General features: G+C 38.7%; 1 protein-coding gene across 2 annotated transcripts in view; it reads right to left on the bottom strand.

The window, feature by feature from the left end:
• CHCHD3 (coiled-coil-helix-coiled-coil-helix domain containing 3) overlaps window positions 1–26,580 on the bottom strand; it is a 293,060-nt gene that overhangs the window by 41,580 nt on the left and 224,900 nt on the right. For both annotated transcript variants that reach the window (XM_010342955.3, XM_039472913.2), the window contains one exon: window positions 11,475–11,545. In XM_010342955.3, coding sequence (XP_010341257.1) covers window positions 11,475–11,545 — 71 coding nt within the window. The remainder of the gene's footprint in view (window positions 1–11,474; window positions 11,546–26,580) is intronic.

Genomic DNA, 26,580 nt, shown 5'->3' with positions numbered 1-26,580 from the left:
TGATTAAATTGAAGAGACAATTTTACCCACAGTCAGACGTTGGGAATTCCCAATATTTGTGTTATTTTTTCCTAACTGAATTTAGGGTGTTGTAGGTATAATTAATGTACAGGTTGAGTATCCTGTACCTGAAATGCTTGGAAATGGAAGTGTTTTTGAATGTGAGTTTTGGAATTTGGAATATTTGCATATACATAAGGACGTATCTTGGGGAAGGGACCCAGACCAAACATGAAATCCATTTACATTTCATATATGCTACACATAGCCTGAAGGTCATTTTTTTTCTGAGGGACGGTGAATAAACTGCATTTGACTGTGCACCTGCCTTTGACTGTGACCTGTCACATGAGGTCAGGTGTGGAATTTTCAGTTTGTGGCATCATGTCAGCACGCGGAAAGTTTTAGATTTTGGAGGATTTGGGGTTTTCAGATTAGGGCTGCTCAGTCTGTATATCATAACACACCAATATCAAGTGTTCATATTGTATTAGAAGTTACATACCCATATCTACTTGTAAAAACACCACACAGAACATAACAGAATATCCCCCAAACCTCAGAAGTGCTGCCTGTGTCTCTTTCCAATCAAATCTCCTCTAGTCCCACCAAAGGCATATTTTGCCTATTTTTGAACTTCATTTAAATGAACCACATAGGAAGTACTGCTTTGTGTCTGGCTTCTTTTTGTGTAACATGATGTTTGAGATCCATTCGTGCTGTTACATGTATCAGTAGCTTGCTCTTCTCTACTGCTGAACAGTGTTCTATTGTATGAATATAAAGTAGAACACTGCACATTTTGGCCCTATATTTCGATCAGCTTTGCTATCTGGCCTGTCCCTTTCTGCAGGATACCACTGAGTTGAGTGGAATACTCCAGGTTTTGCATCTCCATTCCCTCAATGATGACCATTTGGATTGTTGCCAGTTTTTGATACTATGAATAAACGTGCTATCAACACAGGTGTACAAGCCTTTTGGAGATGTTTATTTTCATTTCTTTTGGGCAAATACTTAGGACTAGACTTGTTGCATCATATAGTAAGTGTATGCTTTACATTTATAAGGAACTGCCAACATTTTTTTCAAAGGGCTTTTGCCATTGTATATCCCCAGCAGCAAAGTACAAGTTCTGGTTTCTCCACAATCTTCCAGACAATTAGTATTGTCAGTCTTCCTGATTTTCTCCATTCCTATGTTTTAAATGTGCATTTCCCTAATATCTAATGATGTAGAAACCCCTTTCATGTGCTAATTGGCCATTCTTACATCTTCCTTTGAAGTATCCAAGTCTTTTGCCCGGTAAAAAAACTTTTCTAATGATGTCTTAAGATAGGCAGAATTTTAAAATTTCATAAGGTCCAATTTATCAAAGTTTGCATTTTGTTTTCTTATCTCTTAAGAAAAATCAGAAGAGCCAGAAATAAGAATCCTTGATAAGACTGAAACCATGATATGAGTTTTAGTACAATGTATCATGAAAGTTCTGGTTGCAATTTTAATATGTGGTTTTACCTAGGCAGAGTGAATGGGCAGCCAAATACATTTGTAAGTGAATTATCTGGCTGAAACCAGGGAAGTACTGACAACATTTGGAATAGGCTTGCCGAACTCTGGAGTGATAAAACATAATTAATTAGATGTTATGCTATGGCTGAACCCATGCAATGTTCTAGAAACTATCCTCAGCTACATTTTTATGTGTAGATGACTTCTTTGATACAATTTTTAACTATGCTCAAGTCCTAAGATTGCTAACTTGGCATATGTGACTCAAGGACAGAATTTAAATTCTACCTTCTAGAAGTCTTTCTGGACATCTTGTAACAGGGCAGGTCGGTCAGACAATTAACTTTAATTGGCCTTTTTACAAGCTTTCCTGCTTTCTACCTGTGGCTTAGTTGCACTCAAAATGCAAAATATGTTTTATCTTTGAAAGCATCAAAGGAAAATCAAAGAAATTATTTTTAACTGGAGCCCTTAAAAAGTAAATGAATTCTAGCTGGAATTGTCAAGAGGACAAATCTAGAAGTCTCAAATGTCTTTTTGAACCGTGAACTGTGTTGTTAATTACTGAAGTAAACAAAGATCAATAAACAAATTCCAAAATATCATGTAACCTAGAACTCAGAATACTCTCATTTAAAATATTATGATACAAGGAAAGAAATAAGCTATCATGTTGGCAGAATCTTCATTTAACTCAAAGTGTGCAATTAATATTTCATATAATCATGTAGGGTATACTAGATTCTTAATGGATCATATTGATTAAGAAGAAAGTTCAATAGCAATGTTCCTGTTGGGGACGACAGAACGATTTGTTAGCTCACACAGAATGAATCATAAATCCAGGAGCATATGGCCACAAACCTAAGGTCACAAGAATGGTTTGATCATTAACATGTTTACATGTAAACTGCTCGTATGAAAGGAAAGAAGCTGCTCGGTGCGACGTCAAGAAACCCCAACTGCCATGGCAAGGACAGAGAGAAGCACGCCAGGTCATGGACTGAGGAAGGAGGCAGCCAATCTGACTATACCATCAGCAGCTTACGTCACCAGGTGAGATTCCCTTACACCCTATGATGAAAAACGTTTCTAAAGTGATCCTTTGGGTCTTGCGATCACGTTCATGAGACGGCTGCAGTTTGCATTGTCTTTTTAGAGACAGTATTTCCTAACAATACTCTTTGTCCTTGGAGCACACTCCTGCTCCTGCCCTTTTTATCCCTATACTCCAATCAGCTTTGCCATCTGCCCTGCCCTTTTCAGGAGGATACCACTGAGTTGAGTGGAATACTGTGGTGACCAGTCATGGAGCAGAGACATAGTGCAGATGAAAATCTCTCTGGTTAATGTTTCTTGGCATTTACTTCCATTATCTACAGTATTTAGACTAAGTATAGAGATCTAACTCAAGGAACTAAAAAGAAATAACTAATCAGACAAATCTGATTCAAAGGGCTCCAATTTTAAAAGGGAGGGGGAAAAAGCATTAATCACCAAAGTCGTCTTTGTAAATATAACCAATTCTAAATGGGTATCGTAAGAAATACCATCAAATACTAGCATGCTCCAAAGCCAGTCTCATTTTCCTTGGAACTAATTTATTGCTTGGTGGGAGGCAGACGGACAAACAAACCAGGCAGATTAACAGCTTGGGAGCTGGGACTACTGTACAGATCCCTGGTGAGATACGGAAGGAACTGCACCTACAACAGTCCTAAAACTGCATCATCTACATCATCATCTACAACATTGAATCAAACAACAACTTAAGACCATGTTTTAGATAAGGATCAGAGACAACTTTCTTAGTTAACTTTTAAACCTTCTCAGCTTAGATGCCCTACAGAAGGTAGCAGTTATAATTTACATTTTACAGATGGAAGACACAAGCCAAAGACATAATAAATAACCTGCCTGAGGAGCTGGGTATTCTAAATAACCAAGTCTATGTGACAGCCAAATGTGTATTTGCCATTAGCTTCACATACAAAGTGTATTTGTAAATATATAAGCGTCTTTCTTCAATTTCAGAACTGAAATCCTCCTCCAGCAGCATATTCACAAACTCCAGAGGGGACGTGAAATACTACAGAAGCTGACGTAGGTGGGCTGATGTTTTAAAAACAAAAACCAACAAATAGCCCTAAACTCCTAAAAATATAACTGTAACCAGGAGGCTCATGCACAAAGGGCGCAGGTGTATTTATCCAGAATTTGCCTCTCCCACTACTAAGTCTCTTACTGAATAATCAAGATGTTACTTGGCTCCAAGGACTTTGGGGAATAAAACGTCACCACTGCAGCTGCTGTATTCCTTGCTCACAGCCCTTCAAATTAAAAACGGGGGGAAAAAGGCCCAATACAAATGCAGAATTTAATTAGTTAGTAAAAGCCCAAATCCTTGCCTGAAGCCCTGTTCTTCCTGTAATATCTCATTCTTTTCTTCTTGTGTAAACTTTTCATTATGAAGGAGACAACTTTATAATACAATAACTCTAGTTATAATGTAACCACTGGTAACATAACTCCTGCATCAGAGAAGGCAGTATGTTCAAGTAATGTTGTTTTAATACGATTTGTGTTCAGCAGAAACCAAGTCAAGTTGATCATTCAGAATTTGATCAATGTGAATTAGTGTCTTACTGAGATAAAACATTTGATCATTTCAAAACTGATCAATGAGAATCAGAGCTAAAACATTTATCATGTACATTTGGTGTATTAGATCCATTCACACAGCACTAAAGTAGGTTATAAGTAGACATCAATACATGTTAGAGAAGATGTTCAGGGTACCTGTCAGCTGTAGATACAAATACGGGCACATCAGCATATACTTTTAATACTTTTGATAAGTTAAGTTACTCAATAAGGCAGGTGAAGTCACGGACAAATTGCAAGAACTCAACTTCAGAGAAACTAGAAAGCGAAGCACGGAACTGAATAGCTCAAACTTGAAATAAGTTTTAATTAAAAGTTTAAGAAGAAAGGAAAGTAACATATTTATCTGACTAAACTTCTAGAAGAATTTTAAGACTATTAATCAGAGTAAACTTTGTATTTTCAGTACAATTAGTTCTATTAATCTAGTATTTCCAAATTGAGGTTGCACTGACATTCAGGCTCACTGGCTTATGCATCTAACAGAATTATAAATTTGCCAGTCAAAACCATATTTAATTATTTTACAGCCAATTAAGCAGGATCTTTAAACACCGCTGCTTAAAACTGTCCATGATACACATGTGTAATTATACAGAACACGAAAAACACCTGCTGATACTATTGGCACGTCTTCCTCAGCTTCACAAATTCATCCATGGCATAGATATTAAAATCTTATACCGAAAAAAGAAACTAAACAATATTGCCAGTTAAAGTGTTACCCCCTTAAAAAAAATCAAGGACATTTTAAAGAGTTTTACACTGAAGAAAATCTTTAAATACAGGGTAATACTTATAAAATCCATTTTAACTGTATGAGTTCTGCATAGCATTTCTCAGATACTCTAAAATCACCTAAACTACTTTTACAGGGTAACTAATCTTTTAATACTTTATAAGAATAACCCAAGCTGCTTCTATGAGCCTAAATTTGTAAGTTGGGTTTCAACAACTTCATTCAAGGATAAAAGCGAAAACCCCTCTAAAATCTGGCACACAAAGGAGTATTACTGGTATTCACACCCAAGTTCATAGAATTGTACTTCTTTAAAAGTGCTTCTTCCGGCCGGGCGCGGTGGCTCACGCCTGTAATCCCAGCACTTTGGGAGGCTGAGGCAGGTGGATCACGAGGTCAAGAGATCGAGACCATCCTGGTCAACATGGTGAAATCCTGTCTCTACTAAAAATACAAAAAATTAGCTGGGTATGGTGGCGTGTGCCTGTAATGCCAGCTACTCAGGAGGCTGAGGCAGGAGAATTGCCTGAAACCAGGAGGCGGAGGTTGCGGTGAGCTGAGATCGCACCATTGCACTCCAGCCTGGGTAACAAGAGCGAAACTCCGTCTCAAAAAAATAAAAAGATAAAAAGTGCTTCTTTCAAAGACACTGAAGCCATGTTAAAAAGTTACCTCTAATGAAATCATTCCAAAAATTTTCAATAGATCTATGTCACTTTCGATGCGTGTTTTTTCTTTCTTTTATGGAAAATAGGAACTCACCATTTCATTACATAGAGGACAGAATGAAAATGAAATATCAATTGTCTTTAAAATGCTTTTCGTTTGTTTACTATTACATTGTCTTTACGACGTATATTGCCTTTAAACATGTCTTTGATATTTGTTTTACATTTACCTGATATTTGCTTTTCTATTTTAAAAACAATTCACATGCATAAACACTCTGGTAACATCTTCCTTCTATAGGTGTGGCATATCAGACCCAATGTAGCCACAGAGATCTGATGCTGACATTGACCAAGAAACAGGAGGCCAGCAGCACCCCAGCTACATTGCTGTGAGGATTCTCTTACATGCTTTCCTATGAGTGCTTTATGTGCTGGTCACTCCCAGGTAGAGTATGAGCTCCCTAAGGGCAAGAACTCCTTCCAATGTGCTAGTTAGAGGTAGCATCTAGAATTTGTTTAAAAACAAATACAGAAATTTCTCTGATGGCACACAGTTTCATAACTTTTGAATATCATGATAAAATGTCATATTTATTACTTTGTGCTAGACCTGTGTTAAGAACTACACATGAAACATTATTAAAACAATATTTTGTTTAATTAATTACCTATGAGGTACAATACAAGGATTAATCTAAAATATAATTTACATTAGGATGAGCTATAACACGGTACTAGCACCATATAATAGAAATTAGCACCCTAAGTTGCTATAAAATGTGACATGAAGTGTTGATAATTACTGTTTTAGTTGGATTGAGAGAAGAGAAAATATTCCTTTTGAATTAAAGCTACACGTAAAAAGAATGCTGGATTTGCTCAGTGATTTAGGTTTTGAAGCAAAAATTTTAAATCTACTGTGGGAAAGTAAGAAGTCCAAATTATCTTCAAATCCCTTAATTCCCACTGAAATCATGGTAAGTAATATTGTTAATAACTTGATATGCATTATGAATGTAATCACCCCAACACAGGAGAACTAACTTAGGATTTTTAAAAAGATCATTATTTTAAAAACTTGTCTTGCTTTTGTTTTTCTCTGATGAACTCAGAGTTCCATGCTAGTAGTAAGATCCTGGCCTGTTTTCTTAGTTGTATATTCAGAGATTGGCTTGCCACAAGGGGCGACTCTATGTATGAATGACGTGTGGATAAAGGAGGAGAAAACAATCCGTTAATTCTAAAGTGTTTTACTGCCAAAACTATGAGGGACTTAAGTATGAGTGAATATTTTAAGCATCCCTAAAGTAATTCCATTAGCTATTCTGGTAGGTTGCATCAATGTGCTGGTGTTAGTCACGGGCAGCTTCAAATGCTCTCAGTAACTTTCTCTTTACAGTGATTTGTGTGACCCCTCATCAGGTATATAATACTGCCTTGACATTGCATTTTCAAAAGCTTCTATCTCCTCTAACCAAGATGCACACATAAATGAAGATAAATAAATTCTCCTCAAAGTCCTTCAGAACTTGTTGCCTAAGAGGAACTGTTGAGTTCAGGTTCAGATTCAAGATAGAGCTCTTCGAGGTGATGCTTACAGGTGCTAAGCTGGTCATACACATAGGAGCCAGTGAAAATAATCTGACCAGGCAAAAAATCCCTGTCATGCAATGCAAATATTATATATTATCTTACAAAAGTCCTGATTATCTGAGATGGCCACATTTCTAAGAAGAAACAGCAGGCTACTAAGTAATCTCTGTGCCTTTAAAGATGGTAAGCATCTCCTAGACCCAATGTACTATCACTTCCTAGGTGTGAAGGTAATAAACTCACTGCAAATCAAAACACAACATTCTAGGAAGTTCAGTCTAGCAGGAAGTAGCTGGGGGTGGGGTGGGGTTGGGGAATGACATAATGAAAACCACTCTCTAAAAAACTAGCTATGAAAATTTCTTCACAGTGTGTTAAAACCTGGGTTTTGTGTGTATTGGAGTTAGTCAAACTGCAAAATCTAAGAGCACAGTCTCCAAAATTGCCCTTGGATTTTGACATCAACAGCAATGGGTGGGGCGGGGGGTGGGTGTTCCAAACTACCCAAAATTCATGATTAAATAATTCACTGATAAGCTGTGAAACTCAGTTATGGTTTACTATAGGGCAATGATACAGAAAATCAGCCAAAGGAGGAGACGCGTAGGACGAAACCTGGGTGGGAGTTCCAAATGCAAAGCTTTCAATGTCCTCAGGACCTGCTGCCCTCCAGGGATCAATGTGTGACAGTACCCATGGAATACTGTCAACCAGGAAAGCTCACCTGAGCAGCACTGTTCAGAGTTTTATTGGAGCCTCATTAAACAGCTTGCCTGACTGATGGTCCCCATGATAAACTCACCTCCCCAGAGGCTGAGCTGTTATCACATGGTCCAAGGGGCCCAGCAAGGATAGCAATTTCTTTTTCTTTTTTTTTGAGATAGGGTCTCACTCTGTTGCCCACACTGGAAGACAGTGGTGCCATCTCAGCTCACTGCAACCTTTGCCTCCTTGGCTCAAGTGATCTCCCACCTCAACCTCCCAAGTACAGTAGCTGAAACTACAGGCATGTGCCACCATGCCCGGTTATTTATTTTATTTTATTTTATTTTTTGGTAAAGACAGGGATTCCTCATATTGGACAGGCTGGTCTCGAACTCCTGGACTGCTCATGCAATCCACCCACCTCAGCCTCCCTAAGAGCTGGGACTACAGGCATGAGCCACCGTGCCTGGCTGAGAATAACAATTTCTATCACTTAGGAAATTCCAAGGATTTTGCATTTCCCAGGAGCTTGGTACAAAATCCAGACCTCTCTTTGGGCAAGGCCAATTCCTTGCTACACAGTTCAGCCAGATTATTAACTCTTGAATAATATATTTAAAAGGTAAGACAGAATGATGCTGTTGTGGTTCTATTTAAAACAAAGTCCAACTTACAGGTAGGGCCCTGCTGACTTGCAGAAGGTCAGTCATCATGGTGTCAACCTTGTGCTTCACGTGGTCTTTCACTCTCCAAGCCTAGCTCAGGCTGAATGACATGGCAGCTGGGCAGAGCTTCAGGACAGAGATTTTTCCATCTAAAACCAGATCTATCTTTCCCTATGAAATCTACTCTCTGCCGATTTTCCAATCTGCTAACCTCATAATTCTGTTTCTTTTGCCCCTTTTATCTAAATGTTAGGAGATGAATTGTGTCCCCTGAAAATTCATAACTCCATTGCTCAATACCTCAGAATGTGACTGTATTTGCAGTGAGTGTCTTTAAGGAGGTAATTAAATTGCAGTGAGGTCATAGAGGGGGTTTAGTCTAATATGACTGGTATTCTTGTAAGAAAAGAAGATTAGCATGTAGACACAAGAAAAGATCGTATCAAGACACAGGGAGCAGATGGCCAGCTATAAAGCAAGGAGAGAGACTTAGAAGCCATCAGCCACGACATCACCTTGACCTCAGACTTCTGGCCTTCAGAAGAGTAAGAAAATAAATTTCTGTTATTTAAGCCACTCAGTCTGTGGCACTTTGCAGCTCTGGCAAACTAACACACGTACCAATTACGAATTCATGTCTAATCGTTTTTTTTTTTTTTTCTTTTTTTGAAACAGAGTCTTGTTCTGTCGTCCAGGCTAGAGTGCAATAGCATGATCTTGGCTCACTGCAACCTTTACCTCCTGGGTTCAAGCAATTCTCCTGCCTCAGCTACTCTAGTAGCTGAGATTACAGGCATCCACCACCATGCCCAGCTAATTTTTGTATTTTTAGTAGAGATGAAGTTTTGCTATGTTGCCCAGGCTGATCTGGAACTCCTGGCCCCAAGTGATCCACCCACCTTGGTCTCCCAAAGTGCTGGAATTACAGGCATGAGCCATCATGCCTAGTACCACATCTAAACTTTCGACATTTTTTTCCTCTTTCACTTGTAGAGACTCCCCCCCCATCTAATTTTTTTTTTCTTTATTTTTTTAAGACATAGTGTCACTCTGTCACTGGAGTACAATGGTGCAATCATAGCTCACTGCAGTCCTGGGTTCAAGCAGTCCTCCACCTCAGCCTCTCCAATAGCTAGGATCACAGGAACATGCCCCTACAACTGGCTAATTTTTAAGTTTCTTAAAACTTAAAAATTGTGTCACTATGGGTGTCACTATGTTGACCAGGCTGGTTTTGAACTTCAGGCCTCAAGTGATCCTCCTGCCTCAGCCTCCAAAAGTGCTGGGATTACAGATGTGAGCCACTGTGCCTGACTTTATCTCATTCTTCTGGATCTTATTTTTCATGCCTCCAACTAAAGCTCACATCCACTGTCAGGTTACTTTTCCTTCAGGAACCCAGAAATAGGAGCACTCATCTGGTCAAACATCTTCCCATGACTCACTGCTCAATGAAGACCAAACTTCACAGCCCAGCAGCTAAAGACCCACTGACCTTTCCAGCTTTATCTTGCACTAGTCTCTCTGACTCAAGCCACTGCTTTCTCACTCACCAACCATAGAGCACAGCTTTCCTTCTGAATATCTTTCTCTTCCACCTACTCAATACTCTTCTTAAAGACTCAACTAAAAAATCATATTCCTTATGAAAACTTCACAGATCACTCCAGTCAAAACTCATCTATGATGTATCTTAAACTTAGATGTTTTTACAGCTATTGCTTTATAATAAATATTCAGGGAGCCAATTCAAAGGTTCTCATGATACAGAGACAGAAAACGGTTTACCACCCCCCCAAAAAAAAGTCACTATATCATTAGGGAGAATAATAAACACATAACTTAAAATAATACATGTAGAGTAACTTCTAAAATAAAATCTATACCCAGTTCTATTAATATGTCTAAATTCTTAAGATCTCACATTAATATTAATAGTCACACTTGTGGCCCATCCTTAGAAGGTCTCTGTCTGCTGCCTCTAAAGAGATAATTTACAGGGGAAGGCTGTTTAAATAAACCTCAAACTACCTTGAATTAAAACAAATTTTTATTTTAATTCATATTACAATAACACTAACATCCATTACCACACAAATTGTACTGTAGCGGAAAGTAGTAATTCCACCTTGGGGTTTAATCATTTTATCAAATGCTTGTAAACACGTGCAAGGAAGGAGGTCAGAGCCCGATGCAATCTTTCAGCTAAAGCTGTCACAACTTTTTTTGCTTCACTAATTCTCACATGTGTTACTAATAGGGGTTACACAATAGAACTATTTATATACTCAGAAAAATTCTGAATGATGTCTTCTTACCTAATGTGAGAACTGGCAGCAAAAGGAAAGTACAAGGCTATGGGTCATGGACACTCTGATCCATCAATTACAGAACATTCATTTAAAGGCTCCAAAGATTAAGAGAGGTAGTAATTTAACATCACCTTCATAATCAAGGGCCAGGCAAAGTCTATGATTTAAATGCTTTCAAGGTACATGTGAAGAAATGAAAACAGTCTAACCATGAGAAAGGAGGATACCCAAATTTGGACATGCCCATCATTTTATTATGCAAAAGTGAATGGTTTCTATGTTTCCATTAATAGAGTAGCAATTTAACATGAGCTTCATAATCAAGGGCATTCTATTTGATATATTATTGCAAATGAAAATTCTATTACCATTGCTTTCAATCTCCCCCCGTTCATAAAATACATGGATTTGTAACAAGCGTTCATCAAATGCCTTTTCCTTGGCATCTGAATTCCAGTATAGCAGATTATATGGTCCCATCTCAACCACCCCAAAACTCTTCCAAGTATTCTACAGCGCTATATAACAAACCATGTTCTGTTCAAAAGGCACTGAAATTGTGCTTTCATCTTGTTAAGAATAGTAAATAATTATAATGCTATTAAAAACTTACTTGAACTTTGCTTCCACCTCTTCAGCAGCTTTCTGATATTGTTCAGTGGTGACTTTGTAGAATTCTGAGCTCTGTGGACAAAGATTGATAGCAAAGTTTTCACTATCTATTATGACAAAACGTGTGGAAGATTTACAGCTTCAAAAAATACATAAAACCTTGTTTCAGCCACTCAAGCAGTAGAAGGCTTTCTTGTATAGGTGGGATGGATACTTATAAAACACATGTAAAGCTACTCATTTAAATAACAGTAGAGTTGTTGGTATATGGATTATAATTATGGAGAACATTTTCACAGTTACAATTTCTTATTATTTTATCCTTTGGAGAAAATTCCTAACATTTTGGAAAGATTCTTTAAATCACCATTATTTGGCATCTACCTTTGTAAGATCAAAGGATGCCTGAGATCAAAAACTGAAATTCACATACATTCATATTTACCTATTAATCCATTGTGTTTCTACTAGGATATTAAAGATCATCTCGTTCTACACAATATATTTGTTGTCAAGATGGCGGCTCACACCTATCATCGCAGCACTTTGGGAGGCCAAGGTGGGCGGATCACCTGAAGTCAGGAGTTCGAGACCAGCCTGACCAACATGGTGAAATTCCGTCTCTACTTAAAAAAAAAAAAAAAAAAAAAAAAAAAAAAAATAGCGTGGTATGGTGGCGCATGCCTGTAATCTCAGCTACTTGGGAGGCTGAGGCAGGAGAATCTCTTCAACCCAAGAAGCAGAGGTTGCAGTGAGCCAAGATTATGTCATTGCACTTCAGCCTGGGCAACAAGAAAAACTCTGTCTCAAAAGGAAAAAAAAAAAGATATATTCTTTATGGAGTATAAGTTGTTCTATCATTTTCACATGACCACAAGAACAGCAACAGTTATGACTAATAAGTGGGAACAAGGGGGAAGGTTTAGATAATTTTAATAAAAAATGTTTCCACTACTAACATGAATGGACACATAAACAACATAAACCAAGATGCAACGGCCAAGTAATGCCTTTCCTGGGGCAGCAAAATGTATACATTCTGACTTAGCTACACTGGAACTGTTCTTATTGTAGGAGGTGGCCTAAATGACGCCATGAGCCCTGAGACTCAATGAAATGTCCTGCAAAATGCACTGCATTAAAACAAAACAAAACAAAACAAAAACCACAAATAACACCACAATACAGTGGTCAATTGTGTACCTTTCATCCTCTAATCACTCAGGTTTCACATGCATGGCTTGGGATCATTTATTTTTTAATAAATCATTGCTGGTCAGTGAAAAAATGAAAGTGAAATCCTCTTCACACCAGCGACCCCTTTGCATTTAACAATCTAGGTTGTCCAATGACAGTCACATCCAGGATTCTTAGATGTAGATAAAATCAATAGGTATGTGATTAGACAGCAGACTCAGGGTGGCTGGAGCCACGGACAGGTCACCATTTGAGATGATGAATGGCTTTCTATCAACCTACAGTCCCCTACGATGCTAACATTTACTATAATCTTATTTGGGCCACAATTTATCTTTCTTGCACCTGATCAATAAAGATGAACAGAACGGTTCTAAGGATCGATTGTAATTTTTTATCATTTTCAAGCACAAAGGTGCATTTCTGACATGAAGACAATATTCTAAGTGTACTGCTTCTGCATTTTATAAAATTGCAATTTGAGTGATCAACTGCACTAGTCTATATGCTGAGAGGTTTTAATTCCTCTGTAGGTCTCAAGCTATCAAAAACCATTTGTCATCTCAGATACTTAACCGAAGGTTATGTCACACCTTCTTATCTGTTTCACTTTTAAGATTTTCTTTCCTTTAAACTACACACCAGTCACAACATGCTCTTTTGCAATGTTTGGCTTAGGCTTTCCTTTGAACCATTCTAACAAAGAAGGCAGCAAAAAGGCAGTTACTCATCACTAACAACAGTTACTCTCACTAAAGGTGGGAAACTCCCAGATTAATGAACTGTCGAGTGGGTATTATGTTACTGAAGTATCTATTAAAATGCTGGCTAAGCAACAACATCTTAATTAATACTTTCACTTAGTTTAAGCACTGAAACCAGTATCTGGACAGAGACAGGACTACATCGAAATATCTGGTTTCTGGTACTGTTCCGTGACCTTGAGCAGGTCTTTAATCTCCGACAACTTCTCTTCCAGTGTTCCATCTATCCAATATTATGGATGAAAATATTAGCACTGCTCATTTTTGCCAAAGCTGGTGAAGAAATCAAATAAGATAGGCAAGAGAGCTGTGAAATCTGTTAAATGTTTTTACAGAATAGATCAACATCTAAATAAAATAATTTTGGAGGAAAATAATTAGGGTAATTCCATTCTAGGTATAGATTCTAAATGGTAAAAAGTAAATACTATACTTTTCATTAAGAATGTGTGCAAAATCAAGAGTGTGTCATAATACAAATTAGTCAGTTCCCCTCTGCTTTGCCATACCAAATGCAGGTAAAATTATTATTAATTTTGTCAACTTTCCTATAGGATGTTAAAACACACACACGCGTGCACCCATGCACACACGCATGTACACCCCAGTACCTGCATTGCTTGAAAGCTTAGCACATAATTCTCAAATTAAAGCTTTAGGGTTTATTTATGCTCTCTATACTTCCAACTCAGTGACCAGTTTCCAACACTGCATAAATCTTTCCAACAAAGAAAAGTCCCCAGGAGGTAACATCATGTAACAACCAACGGAATAAACACAAGTATTCTCAAAATCTGTGACAGTGTTTACTTCATTATTTAAGTATTTACTTATTCATGAAAATTAAATTCTTATTGTCTCAATAACATACATCTTTGGGAATCAGACCCTCAAGAAGCTTTCCATCTGACATGGGAGAAAAGAACAATTATTATAATGGAAAGTCACAAATGCCAAGTTAAAAGTCACAGATAAGTGTTATTGGAGTTCAGAAAGCATAGAGATCTCCTTTCGCCTCAGAAGACACTTTAAAAAATAAACAGCACCCATTCAAAACAACAAAACAACAACAACCACCAACCCAACAAAACATACTCATTATGTTTTCCAGTGAGAGAACGGATAAATACTGGTTATTTGTACAGTGAAAATCTATAGCATACAGATAAGGAATGAATTAGACAAACATGCAGAGCAAAAAAGTTGTAGAACTGATTGGTAGGATGCATCTGATGCCAAGACTGGAAAAGTGAAAAGTAATGAACAAGAACAGTAAACATCAAGTTCCACTGATGATCTCTGAGTGGCAGCAGTCACAGGGTGTGGCGGAAGTGCACAGGAGGTGCAGGATGCCTCAAAGTATGGGAGCACGGGCTTTGCTGTGTTGCTGTATTTTTTCAAATGAGGTGTGGGCATGCAGCTAGTTATTACGTTGGTTTAAAATACTTTATAATCTAGGCAAAAATTGTATTACTCTCACTTTCCTCCAAAGGGGTTAACAATACATGACTTCGTTAGGCTAGAAATAAAAGTGTATGGTGGGGGCAGGGGGGCGGGTACATGCTGAAGAGGTCAGCTAAGTGAAGACTGTATATATTCTTCAATACTAAACTATTGCCGTATATACACAATACTAAGCAAATGTACTCTTTTCATTTTTATTGTGAAAAAATTTGAGTTATAGAAAATAGGCACAAAATAGAAGATTCCCCTATGTCCTTCACCTAGGTTCCCTTTATGTCCACATCTTAGGTAATTATAATATGATCATCAAAAGTAATGATGTAACAATGTTACAACAGTAGTAACTGAACTACAGATTAATTCAGATGTTTCCAGTTGTCCTACTCATGTTCCTTTTCTGTTTCAGGACCTAACCCTGGATCCCATGTTGTAGCTAATTGCCATGGCTCCTTAGTCCCCTCTAATCTATGACAGTTCCTCATCTTCCTTGTCTTTGACGACCTTGACACTTCCAAAGAATAATGGTCAGATGTTTTGTATCACAGGCTTGAGATTTGGGCTCATCTGGTGTTTTCTCATGGTTAGCGTTTTTGTACTACTGGGAAGAATTCTACAGAAGCAATGTGCCCTTCTCCTGCCTAATTTCAGGGGCTACATTATGGCAAAAGATCTTTTGATCGATGTTGACCTTGATTATCTGATTAAAGTGGTGTCTGTGGGGATTCTCCACAACAAAGCTACCATTTTTCCTTTTTGTAATTGATACCTTACAGGAGATACTTTGATGCAAACGTTCTGTTTCTTTTCAAAGTTTACTCCATCACTTTTTGGTATCCACTGGTGAGTCCTGTCTGCAGCAATGACTATTATGGTGTTCTGATGGTGCATTCATGTCTTTCTCTGTCTTTTATTTATTTATTTATTTATTTATTTGAGATAGAGTCTCATTCTGTTGCACAGGCTGGAATGCAGTGGCGCAATCTCTGCTCACTGCAACCTCCACCTCCCAGGTTCAAGCAATTCTCCTGCCTCAGCCTCCCCAGTAGCTGGGATTACAGGCACATGCCACCGTGCCCGGCTAATTTTGGTAGGCAGCCCTTGGTTCAAGGTCGATGGACCACCTGCCTCAGAGTCACTTGCAGAGTTACTAAACTGTAGAGTCTTGGGCCACATCCTGAATCTCTTGGGATGGGGCCAGGAGGCTGCATTTTTTACAAGCAGCTTGGGTGATTCTGAATACACACACTAAATTTGTAAACTATGGGGTTTCTAGAACAATTCGAGAATAACATAGTATTTAGCTTGCCATTCAAAGTGAAAAAAAAATCAGTGTTTTTGAAGAATGATGGCAAATAACCACTTTTCATAATTAAATGCAGCTATAATCTTTACAAAGGTACCGCAAATTAGTGATTCTGCCAATGTTGTTGGCAGATCACTGGTGGACCCCAAACTGCTCCAAGAACTCTGTCTTCACCACACACTGCCTAACAACACTACCGTGTTCCCACCCTGAATGGGGACTGAGAGGTTAGAACACAACCATTTTTGGAACGGATGCTTTTGTTATCTGTGTTGTCTTGAGATGGTCATAGGCTGCACATGCTGCTATCTTGTTTATTAATTATAGATGACTATTACTTTAATGTCATCATTGTAACTGTTTTCTTTGGTTAACCCTACAGTTTGTAGTAAGATAGATACCGATTTTTTTTGGGGGGGGGGTTTGGTCATTTATGAATAGCTGAATTGTAAGACCTGCATGATCTGTGCTTCAAATAAGGAACAACCACATACTCACTTCCAAAGATGTGTATATTCCCTCCCAGATTCGCTAAGGGTAATCCTCATAGTATGGAGCGGGGACCTTAAAAAGTGAACTAAAGAGAACAAGAGGGCCGGGCGCGGTGGCTCACACCTGTAATCTCAACACCTTGAGAGGCTAAGGCAGGAGGATCACTTGAGGCCAGGAATTCAAGACCAGCCTGGACAGCATGGTGAAACCTTGTCTCTACTAAAAATACAAAAATTAGCTAGGTGTCATGGTGGGTACCTGTAATCCCAGCTACTTGTGTGGCTGAGGTATGAGAATTGCTTGAACCCAGGAGACAGAGGTTGCAGTGAGTCAAGATTGTGCCACTGCACTCCAACCTCGGCAACAGAGCAAGATGTGTCTAAAAACAAACAAACAAAAAACAAAGATGCCCATGATCTTACAAGGTGGTCTTCTAATGTATAATCATTTTGGGGGGGGGGGTGTAACAACATACCACTTCTGTGCCTATAAGGTCCTTTACAGCCTATAATAAAAAATATCTTCATTCATATTCACTCTGCATATTGTCCTGCCCCATAAACAGCAGAAAAAAATACTTGACATGATTTGTCCAGTGGTACTATTAATGTAAATTTGTGGCAGGTAAATGTGATTTAATTCAAATATCAAAGGTGTGATTTAATAATTTCTTTCTTTAAAACGGGAAGTCTTATTCTTTGATATAAACAAAAAACATCTTTTCCTGCCGGGCGTGGTGGCACACGCCTGTAATCCCAGCACTTTGGGAGGCTGAGGTGGGCAGATCACAAGGTCAGGAGATAGGGACCATCCTGGCTAACACAGTGAAACCTCATCTCTACCGAGAAAAAGAAAAAAAAAAAAAAAGATTAGCCAGGCGTGGTGGCACGTGCCTGTAGTCCCAGCTACTCAGGAGGCTGAGGCAGGAGAATCACTTGAACTCAGGAGGCGGAGGTTGCTGTGAGCTGAGACTGAGCCATTGCACTCCAGCCTGGGTGACAAAGTGAGACTCTATCTCAAAAAAAAACAAACAAAAAAAAAAAACAACAAAAAAAAACATGTTTTCCACCAAGACTTTGAGAAAGTAGATTTCATAAATTTAAAGTAGAATAAAGTAGAATGACAGTACCTCTGAGATGTCTTAGCAGTATCAACAGTCTGATAAAGACTTGCTCTTCCTTGTCAAAGATAAGCGAAGTAAGCTCCTAGGAGGTGAACTATATCTAAAACAACAATGTAATTTCTCTGTATTTGGAAGATATTTCTGTTACCTATATTAACTGACAAGGCATCATTGGAAACAATAGGTATTTTGATTTTCTGTATTAAAACACATTCCAACCTAAGGCACCATGGATCAATTTCTGAAAACACAGGCAACAAACTGTGTGGGGAGACTGAATGCTCCATTGTACATAATTTTAAGTATGTTTCCTGTAAAACATGTGCATATGTTGTCCACAGAACTCTGTACTTAGGTGAGCGATTCTTAGCAGTACAGCATGGTGGTTAAGAATACAGACTTTGGAGCCAGATCGCCAAATCATGGCCCTACCCTTGTGAAATGGAGCAAGTTACTTAACCTCAACAGTTACTTTTCCTTTGTAAAATAGGGATAGTGTAATAGTTGCCTAATAGGATTCTTTGGGGAATTAACAAGCTAATATACGTAAAACTCTTTGTAGTACCAGGGACTTAGGAATGCTATCTATTATTAAAAATTATTTGAACAGGATAAGAAAAGCTGTATAGTATGGGGTGGTTTTTTTTTTAAAGCCATTTTAATAAAAATTTAAATCTTTAAAACAAAAGCCTTTTCTTCCATTAACCAGACACTGGTGAATGTTGCTCACACTGCTTACCTGTTCTGTTTTTCTGTTCCTTAAGATGGATGGGAAATATGAAGACAATAGCAGGCCGGTGTCAAGAGCGTTAATAGCTACAGAATTAAATGACCAGCCCATATAAAAATCAAACCAATAACATTTGACCTTATCACTAATGAAATCCAATTAACTAAATTAAACAGCCAAAGTACTTTAATGCCAAGACTTCCCAAGGCCTTGAATTTTACTCTACATGATGAGAAATACTGCTCATGATTCTCAAACTGATTTGCTCATGGAACTTCTGGAGGAAACAGAATCTCCTAAAATGGGTCCATGAGAAACGCTGAATTAAAGAAAAGTCCAACTACGTTGTCAATCCTGCACTTTCTGCCAGGCAACTTTTGTTTTCTCAAAGTGACATTTTCTTATGCGTTATTTTTTAAACTGATGTTCAAAAGGTAATTGGCAATATTGAAAACCGATTCCAAAACTGATGATGACTGATGGGATCACCTTTTATTCAGTATTAATAAAGAAGGGCATGCTATTATCTTGAATTTTAGAAATCTGAGATGAAATCCTTTAAGAAAATCATTGCTATACCTCTCCCTGTTCTCTCAGTGCCTGGGGGTAGAGAGCAACAATGGACACCATGCTTGACTTTTTGTATATTCGTGCCCTGTGGCAGTTTCTATCATCATGAGAGTGTGGAGTTTCCTTGCCTACCCCTCCAGTCTGGGCTGTGTTTGTGTCTTGCTCTGGGCACCAGAATACAACAACAGTGATGATATGCCAGTTTCAAAGCTGGGCCTCTCTCTTGCAACCCTGCACAGTGCCATGTCAATCACCCCAGGCTAGCCTGTCAGAGGAAGAGAGACGACAAGCTATCCATGGTGAGGACATCCTAGAGCAGCCAAACCTTAGCCAGCTCAGCAGGAGTGAGCCTAGCTGATACCAGTCCAAACTGGTAACCTACAGAATCAGGACATGAATACACAGGAGCTGTTTTAAGCCACTAAGTTTGTGGCGTCTCATTATACAGTAAAAGCTAACTGATGATGCTCTTTCTCTGTGTTCTTATAAAGAACAGACTATCAGCAAAGTTACATCACACACAAACTTACAGAAATAATGTGAGTGACACCTGCAATTCTCAACAGCACTTCAACTGCTGCTCATATTTAAGACAGGATGGGATAGAGACAAGTCTAAAGTAAATGAAATACTGTTATAATGAGGATGAAAGGAAATATGACATTTATTACGTCTACTACAAATTGACAAACACTTGAGCCTGCAATGCTACCACAAAAAGGAAATGTGTACCACTTAGGATGTGTTCAATTACAGTAATAGTACAGTAACAGTTGAAGCTCCAAATAGTAGCTTAAACAAGTCAGGGGTTTATTTTTCTCATATAATAAGAAATCTGGATGGGAAACTAAGGGCTGATAGAATTATCTGAGTGTATCAACAAATAACTAGGCCCCCTCTTCTGTCTTCCCTTTCAGCCACCCTGAGCAATTGACTTTTGTTCTCATGGTTCAAGATAGTTACTGCCCCTCCAGTCATTATGCCCACGTCCTCAGGGTGGAGGGAGACAGAGGTCAAGAGCACTTCTACTCTTTGGCTACAGTTATATCATGTAAAGGAAGCTAGGAATCCCAGCTACAAAGGAGGCTAGGAAATTGATTACTTGTTTTTTCACTTATAGGGTAAAAAGGAAGAAGAATTTGGAATGGGTGTTTACTAAGCCAACTTACTGTACCTGCCACAGAGAGCTGAGGTGACAGCACAAAATCAAGTACAAAACAATGTGGTTGATTTTAGATGCAATATTCCAATATTTCTTTCCAATCTCCCTTAAACTTCTAATTTGGGGTGTGGGGGGATTCACCATCTGATATCCTCATACCCAAGAACAAAGTTTCTAGACGCTAAGGAAGGAAATGGGAATCAACAAGAGTGGGCATCATTCCCAAGTTTCTTTGGGCTGGCCATGGCCCAGATTTTGAATGTGCAATACGCTGCCATTTTCCATTTTCAGAAAGTCTCACTTTTAAAAGCATATATTAAAATGTACATGCACAGAAATGCATTATTGCTAGATTTGAAAATTATCTGTTTTCAAGTTCTAAATTATATCAAAAGAAAACACACACATGCACACACAGTATTCATGCAATATTTTCTCAGATTCTGAATCTTGTTTTATTATAACTAGTATGATCATACTCATTGCATGTAAGAAAAGAACAAATCAAAGAGGTCTTAAGAAACATTTGTTAACTGGCTCTTGTCAGTTCTTTTACAGAATGTTTCGTACAGAGATTAGGGCATGACTATGTAACACACAAGAGCTGAGGTACAATTTACATTCTGGTGGCCTGACACTATTTCCTAGAGGGGAACAATGAGATGACTGCTTGTCCATTCGAAGACTGTGGAAACTCCACAGATCCTTAGCACAGAGTGAATGGTGGCAGGAACAAGACCGGTCTTGTACCTTCAAGGTACAATACCACACTTGCTGAGGGTGAGACTGTCCTGTCTCTAAACTGGTCTACACTTACTGCTAACAACCGTAGGCCCCTTCTCCCTCCTACAACACACGCAAACACAAGTGTCACTCCACGTGGTCGGCCAATTCCAACAAAGGTCCAGGGTGCCACAAACACCAATGTCAAAAGAGCAATTCCCATTGCTGAGTAGCCAGATTCAAAAGTCCTAAGTGTACTTTTTGTTATAATCCTCACCCAGGAACTATGATGCAGCATCAGCTAGATGTAGGTAAGTATGTTTACCCCAAAGTAAGAGTTAAGTACTTGGGAACCCAATTTAATGCTGCATTAACGGCAGTGCAGATACAATTCCAAGCACAGAAGCTCGGAAACAGTTATTTACTCAGTGGCATCAGGTGTTCAGAAAGAGTTCATGACTTGTCAACTATAATGTCTTTTTACAGAATTACACAGAATCAAGAGATTGACACTGCAATGGAACTACGTTTTTTACCGGAGCTTTAAAAGGTATGGTGGTTGATTTTCTAAATCGGCAATAGTTCAAATTTAGTTTGTCTAGAAGTTTTAATATTTCTTCTACCAGAAAGCCTAGTGATTGGTTTGACTTCTGCCTTTCTCATGTCTATACTCTGAAGTCTATTACAGGTGGGCAGAAAAGTAGAAGGAATTTGAAATTCTTGGTAAGAAAAGTAGCCCTCCGAATAGAGTGGCTAGCACCTTGAAGAACCTTTCATTACTTAAACTCCTTAAACCCATGGCCTTCATTCCACTTCACTGGACTCTCTCCTTTTATCCCTACCCTCCGTCTTTACTCAACACCCCCAGGAGAATCCTGTCTTCAGCTAGGAAAATCAAATCTAATTTAAATAGTTTGCAAATTGCCAACATCAGTTCAGATTCACAGTATATCAGATCCAGTGCTGTTTCTGAAAGGTACACCAAGAAATGGTTTGGGTTATGTAAGCTGAGTCTCACTTTTTTAACATCTAAAACACGGACTTTATCTTTCTTTATGTTATCAGGGGGACTAAGTAAGTTCAGTACTTGGCATAGAGCCTGGTTTCTCCTTGTGGAAGACAGAGAGGTTCTCAATCACAGTACCATTCCTGCCAACAACCCTTGGCTCCCTAGGTAATCCAAAGAGCCTGGATTTCCATTAATTTACCTACGCAACTATGCATGAACCTGAGGAACGATCATCAAGCAGATGGATTCAAACTGCATCTCTAAGCATCTAACATTCACATTGCTATTTGTTTTATCTAAGCATTGGACTCAAAAGCCTAGTTATTTATCCCGAGTTCTGCTACTAATCATTTATGTATATAAGTGAATTTGTCACAGCCGTATTTTTTTTCAAATCCATATCACCAGTAATCTATAGTAAGTAACCAAATTAGCAGTTTCTAATGAATCAAAAATCCTATATCATTCCACAGTCAAGACAAATTAAGATTCCCTATGGAAACAAGACTCTCACTGGTTTCTCCCAACATCTCTCCTTCCTCCTTAGATAACCCTAGTTTTAAGCTGGGTATATGGTAAGGAAAACTAAAATTCCAGGCTTGCTTTCAGTGAGGCTGAGCTGTTAGCAGAAGTGTTATATGGGAGTTCCAGGTAGGCTGCTTAAAGGTAGCTGATCTAAGCTGACAGGGAATCTTTTCAGCCCTTTATTTCCAGTCTGAAATGTTGATGTGATGGCCAGAGCTCCAGCAGCCATCTTGGGACATAAGCTGACACTAAAGAGAGAAGGCCTGTGTTAGGGTGTTGAAGTGGAACAATTGGTGCCTGGGGCTCTGATGACACTGGAGCCACCACGTCAGCCTTTTATTAAATAAGAGAAAAATCAACTTCTAATGTCAGCTATTCTATTTTTATGATCGACAGGGTGAAAGTAATCAGGAATAGACCTTCTGTAAGCCCTAAGATGTTTGCTTTTTGTACACCTCATGAATAACTTCAATAAAGTCAAATGCAATGACATACGAAAAGCATCTTTCTCCTTTGCCATCATGCTGCACTTCTGTTTGTCAGAAATCTCCATTTCCTTCTGCCTCTCTCCTCTTCCAACAAAGGACAAGAAGAATTAAAAAATGCCAAAGCCATGTTTAACTCTGGCATCAAATCTTACCATCTCTGGGAAGTCACATTTCATGAAAACCCCCTTGTCTCCTGGGTGCCTTGGCAAAATTAATAAACTGCTTTTGTAATTACCCTTTCATTCCATCTTTACTATTTCTCATATAAAGAAACAGCTATTCAGAGCTTCTTCTGGCATTTCTAATTTTATTCCAGGAGCTTTAGAAACTTCACTAATTAAGAGTCTCAGGTTTTTTTTTTTTTTTTAGTTTTCTAATTAGAATAGAAATCCTGGATTCACTGACAGCTCTGCCACTACACAAGGATAATCTTAGTTACCCTACCTCGTGCCTCAGTTTCTTCATCTGGGCAATTAAAAAACAACTGCACCAAAAACTTATTTGGCATTCTAAGTTCCTTTTATTTGTTCATGTTTTAAATTCTATTAATACTAAAGGTCTGTGCCAGACACTGGGCCAAGAACTTGAAATATAATAGTGAGCAAACAGATGCATGGCCCTGCTTTTCTGAAACTTACGGTATCATGAGGGAGACAGACATAAATTTAAAAATCACATAAATATATAATTAGTAAAGAATTATAGTGCTATTGGATCACCATGTGGAATTATTTTATTTCCAGGAAGTAGTTTTTCTAATGAGTCTCTAAAGCCCTGTATTTCTCTGGAGTATCTACCCTTCATATTGAGTTCTTAAGTTAGTTGTGATTTTATTTCCTTTAAATTTCTCTAGCTATTTCTGTCAGACAATTCAAGCTTCATCTCTCTATTTGTATCAGTTTATTCTGACCCTTTTAGGAATAAGATGAACCCACCAGTATTGATATGGAAAGAGGTCCAAGAAGAAAACAGGCAAGTACAAAACACTTTGAATAGTTTATTTTATAAAATGATAAGCAAAAATACATGCACTCACATATCCAGAAATGTTCTGCCAGGAACAGTTGTTACAGATGTGAGAAGATACTTTTCTTTCTTTTATAGCCTTCTACAACAATTTAAGGTTTTAGTATGGGCATGTATAATTTTTATTCAAAAAATAAGCCTTCATTTCCATCAGGTATTACAAGTAAATTCTTATGCATGAAAGTTATTTAAATATTACTGAGAAAGTGACTCTAATCCTTTCTCTATTTTCCATGCTTAGATTGAGACTTCGCATTTATCCCATACATAAGGTATTAATTTTTCTATTAATCTTTTTAATAATAATCCCAATAAAAGGTCTCAAATCTTTCTATTAGTGTAGCTCTTCTCCCTGTGATAAAACAGTATCAGTTGTCTACATTCACCTTTTGGACTTCTATATTACACACCTGAGACCTTTCTGCTCTTGATATGGTTGTATGTCTCACTGTTTATTCTACAAGGGTGAGACAAAGCAATTTCACAGTTATCAGAAGAGTTATCACAAGAATTTACTGTGATGTCTTGCAAGATGTCTAGAGTAACTCTTAAATTACGGCATGGAACCTGCACAGGAACCTCCCACTCTCTCAAGGGCTGTGTGATGTGACACAGTCACTCTCTAGGTCATAAGTCTTCCTTGGGAAGTGCCCAATGAGGTGATGCCACATGCACATTTCAAAGCACATCCACTGGACGGCTTTGTACAGAAAGTGTCACATTTGTATTGCCAACACATCTCGAGAATGCACTCCATTTTGCCCCTGGTCTCCTATCATCTCCCATGACCAGGAACTCTATAAATCTAACAGACAAACTCTCTTGTGCTTGCTCAACTGTAAGCTCTGGTGCCAGCACATGCAGGAAGACTCCTCTTGAAAATGGTGGGCCACGAGGAAAGCCATACATGATCAACCTCACTGCAGGTGAAGCAGGGTAACATTAGCTCCTTTAACAGCAGCGCTGTGTAGCCCTGCATTCATTCATAATTTTATATAGGTAATCTGAAGGATTTGTAACAGACGCTCATTTTGATGATACTGGCTTACCATTCCACCTCCTCCTCCAGGCCTCAGAGAAGCTGACCTAAAATTCATTATTCAAGAAGCACGACTGCTGAAGAACTAACAAGGGCCAGGCCAGGGTAGGTCCTAGGAATGGAAGGCTGAAAATACCTCGAAAGGCTATTGGATGGAGAGCTCCAAACAACTAACCAATGATAGTACACAAGAACAACTGGCTTCAGTTTGGTTGTCTTTCTAGTCTTCAAGGGCTCCATATTATAGTGTAAATGCCACAGAAAGGAGGCATTTTTCTCATCCAACCTAGTGTTTCTGAAACGTGTAAGGTCCATCCTATTGACTGAAAATTTGATTATAGTAATCATAGAAATAACCACAGGACAGAGAAAACAAATTTTAAAGATTCTCACTGAGAATTAGAAGACCTTGAATTCTTTCTTTGGAATCCAGGTTGAGAAAAGGAGTGAATCCAGTTATTACCCTTCAGCTAATTATCAATTAACTTCCTTATAGAGACTCATAACCAACAGGAGGGAACAAGAATGCTTTCCAGAACAAAAGTTAAGTGTGTATAAGAAATAAGGAGTCCTGTCAGGAAGGAGAAGTGTTGGTGGAGAAAGGAAGTCTGCGAGTAGGCTGGACAGGCCAAGACAAAGCTTGCCTTCCTCTCACTTTTGCCTAGAACCCGACTTTTTAAAATAAGACCGCATCAAATCTCTAGCAAAACCAGACAGAGACATTCTAATAGAGGCCAACACAAATAATTCATTCTGATTCAGAAAATCTACTTAAGAAAAACGTTCCTGAAGATAGAGCAAGCCTCTAAACTCTTTCACAGGCATGATGCTTGCTGTGTTCCTCAGCACCAGCTGAGCTGTAACCCCAACAGATTCAAATCTATTTGCTCAGAAGTAATACCTTTCCAGCATCACAGAAAATACACACCTCTCATAAAGGGCGAGTGCCACAAACAAGCTCAGAATCCCAGACTGTGCACATCTCTCTAAGTGAATAAGATGAAACTACTCCGACTCACCGCTGCAGAGTGACAAGTGAAGCCTTAATGAGGAGGTGCTCTGATGGTGTACACAAGGCAAAGCATCTGTAAGCTCAAAGCATCACTGTGCCTCAGGCAGTTATCTGTGTCACCTTTTGACATGTAAAAGGTGACACAAATGAGTAAGACAGATTTACTCATTAAGAACCACAGTGTAATACCAGCACTCTGGGAGGCTGAGGTGGATGGATCATCTGTGGTCAGGAGTTTGAGACCAGCCTGACCAACATGGTGAAGCCTCGTCTCTACTAAAAAATACAAAAATTAGCCAGGCGTGGTGGCATGCGCCTGTAATCCCAGCTACTTGGGAGGCTGAGGTTGGAGAATCACTTGAACCTGGGAGGCGGAGGTTGCAGTGAGCTGAGATCGCGCCACTGCACTCCAGCCAGGGAGACAGAGCTCTTTTAACGCACACGCTTAATATCTATATTGAATGAAGACAGTCCTGGGAT

This window comes from Saimiri boliviensis, chromosome 10, assembly GCF_048565385.1.
Source record: "Saimiri boliviensis isolate mSaiBol1 chromosome 10, mSaiBol1.pri, whole genome shotgun sequence".
NCBI lineage: Eukaryota > Metazoa > Chordata > Mammalia > Primates > Cebidae > Saimiri > Saimiri boliviensis.
Note: the sequence above shows the minus strand (reverse complement) of the source record. Positions and strands in the feature narration are given on the sequence as shown.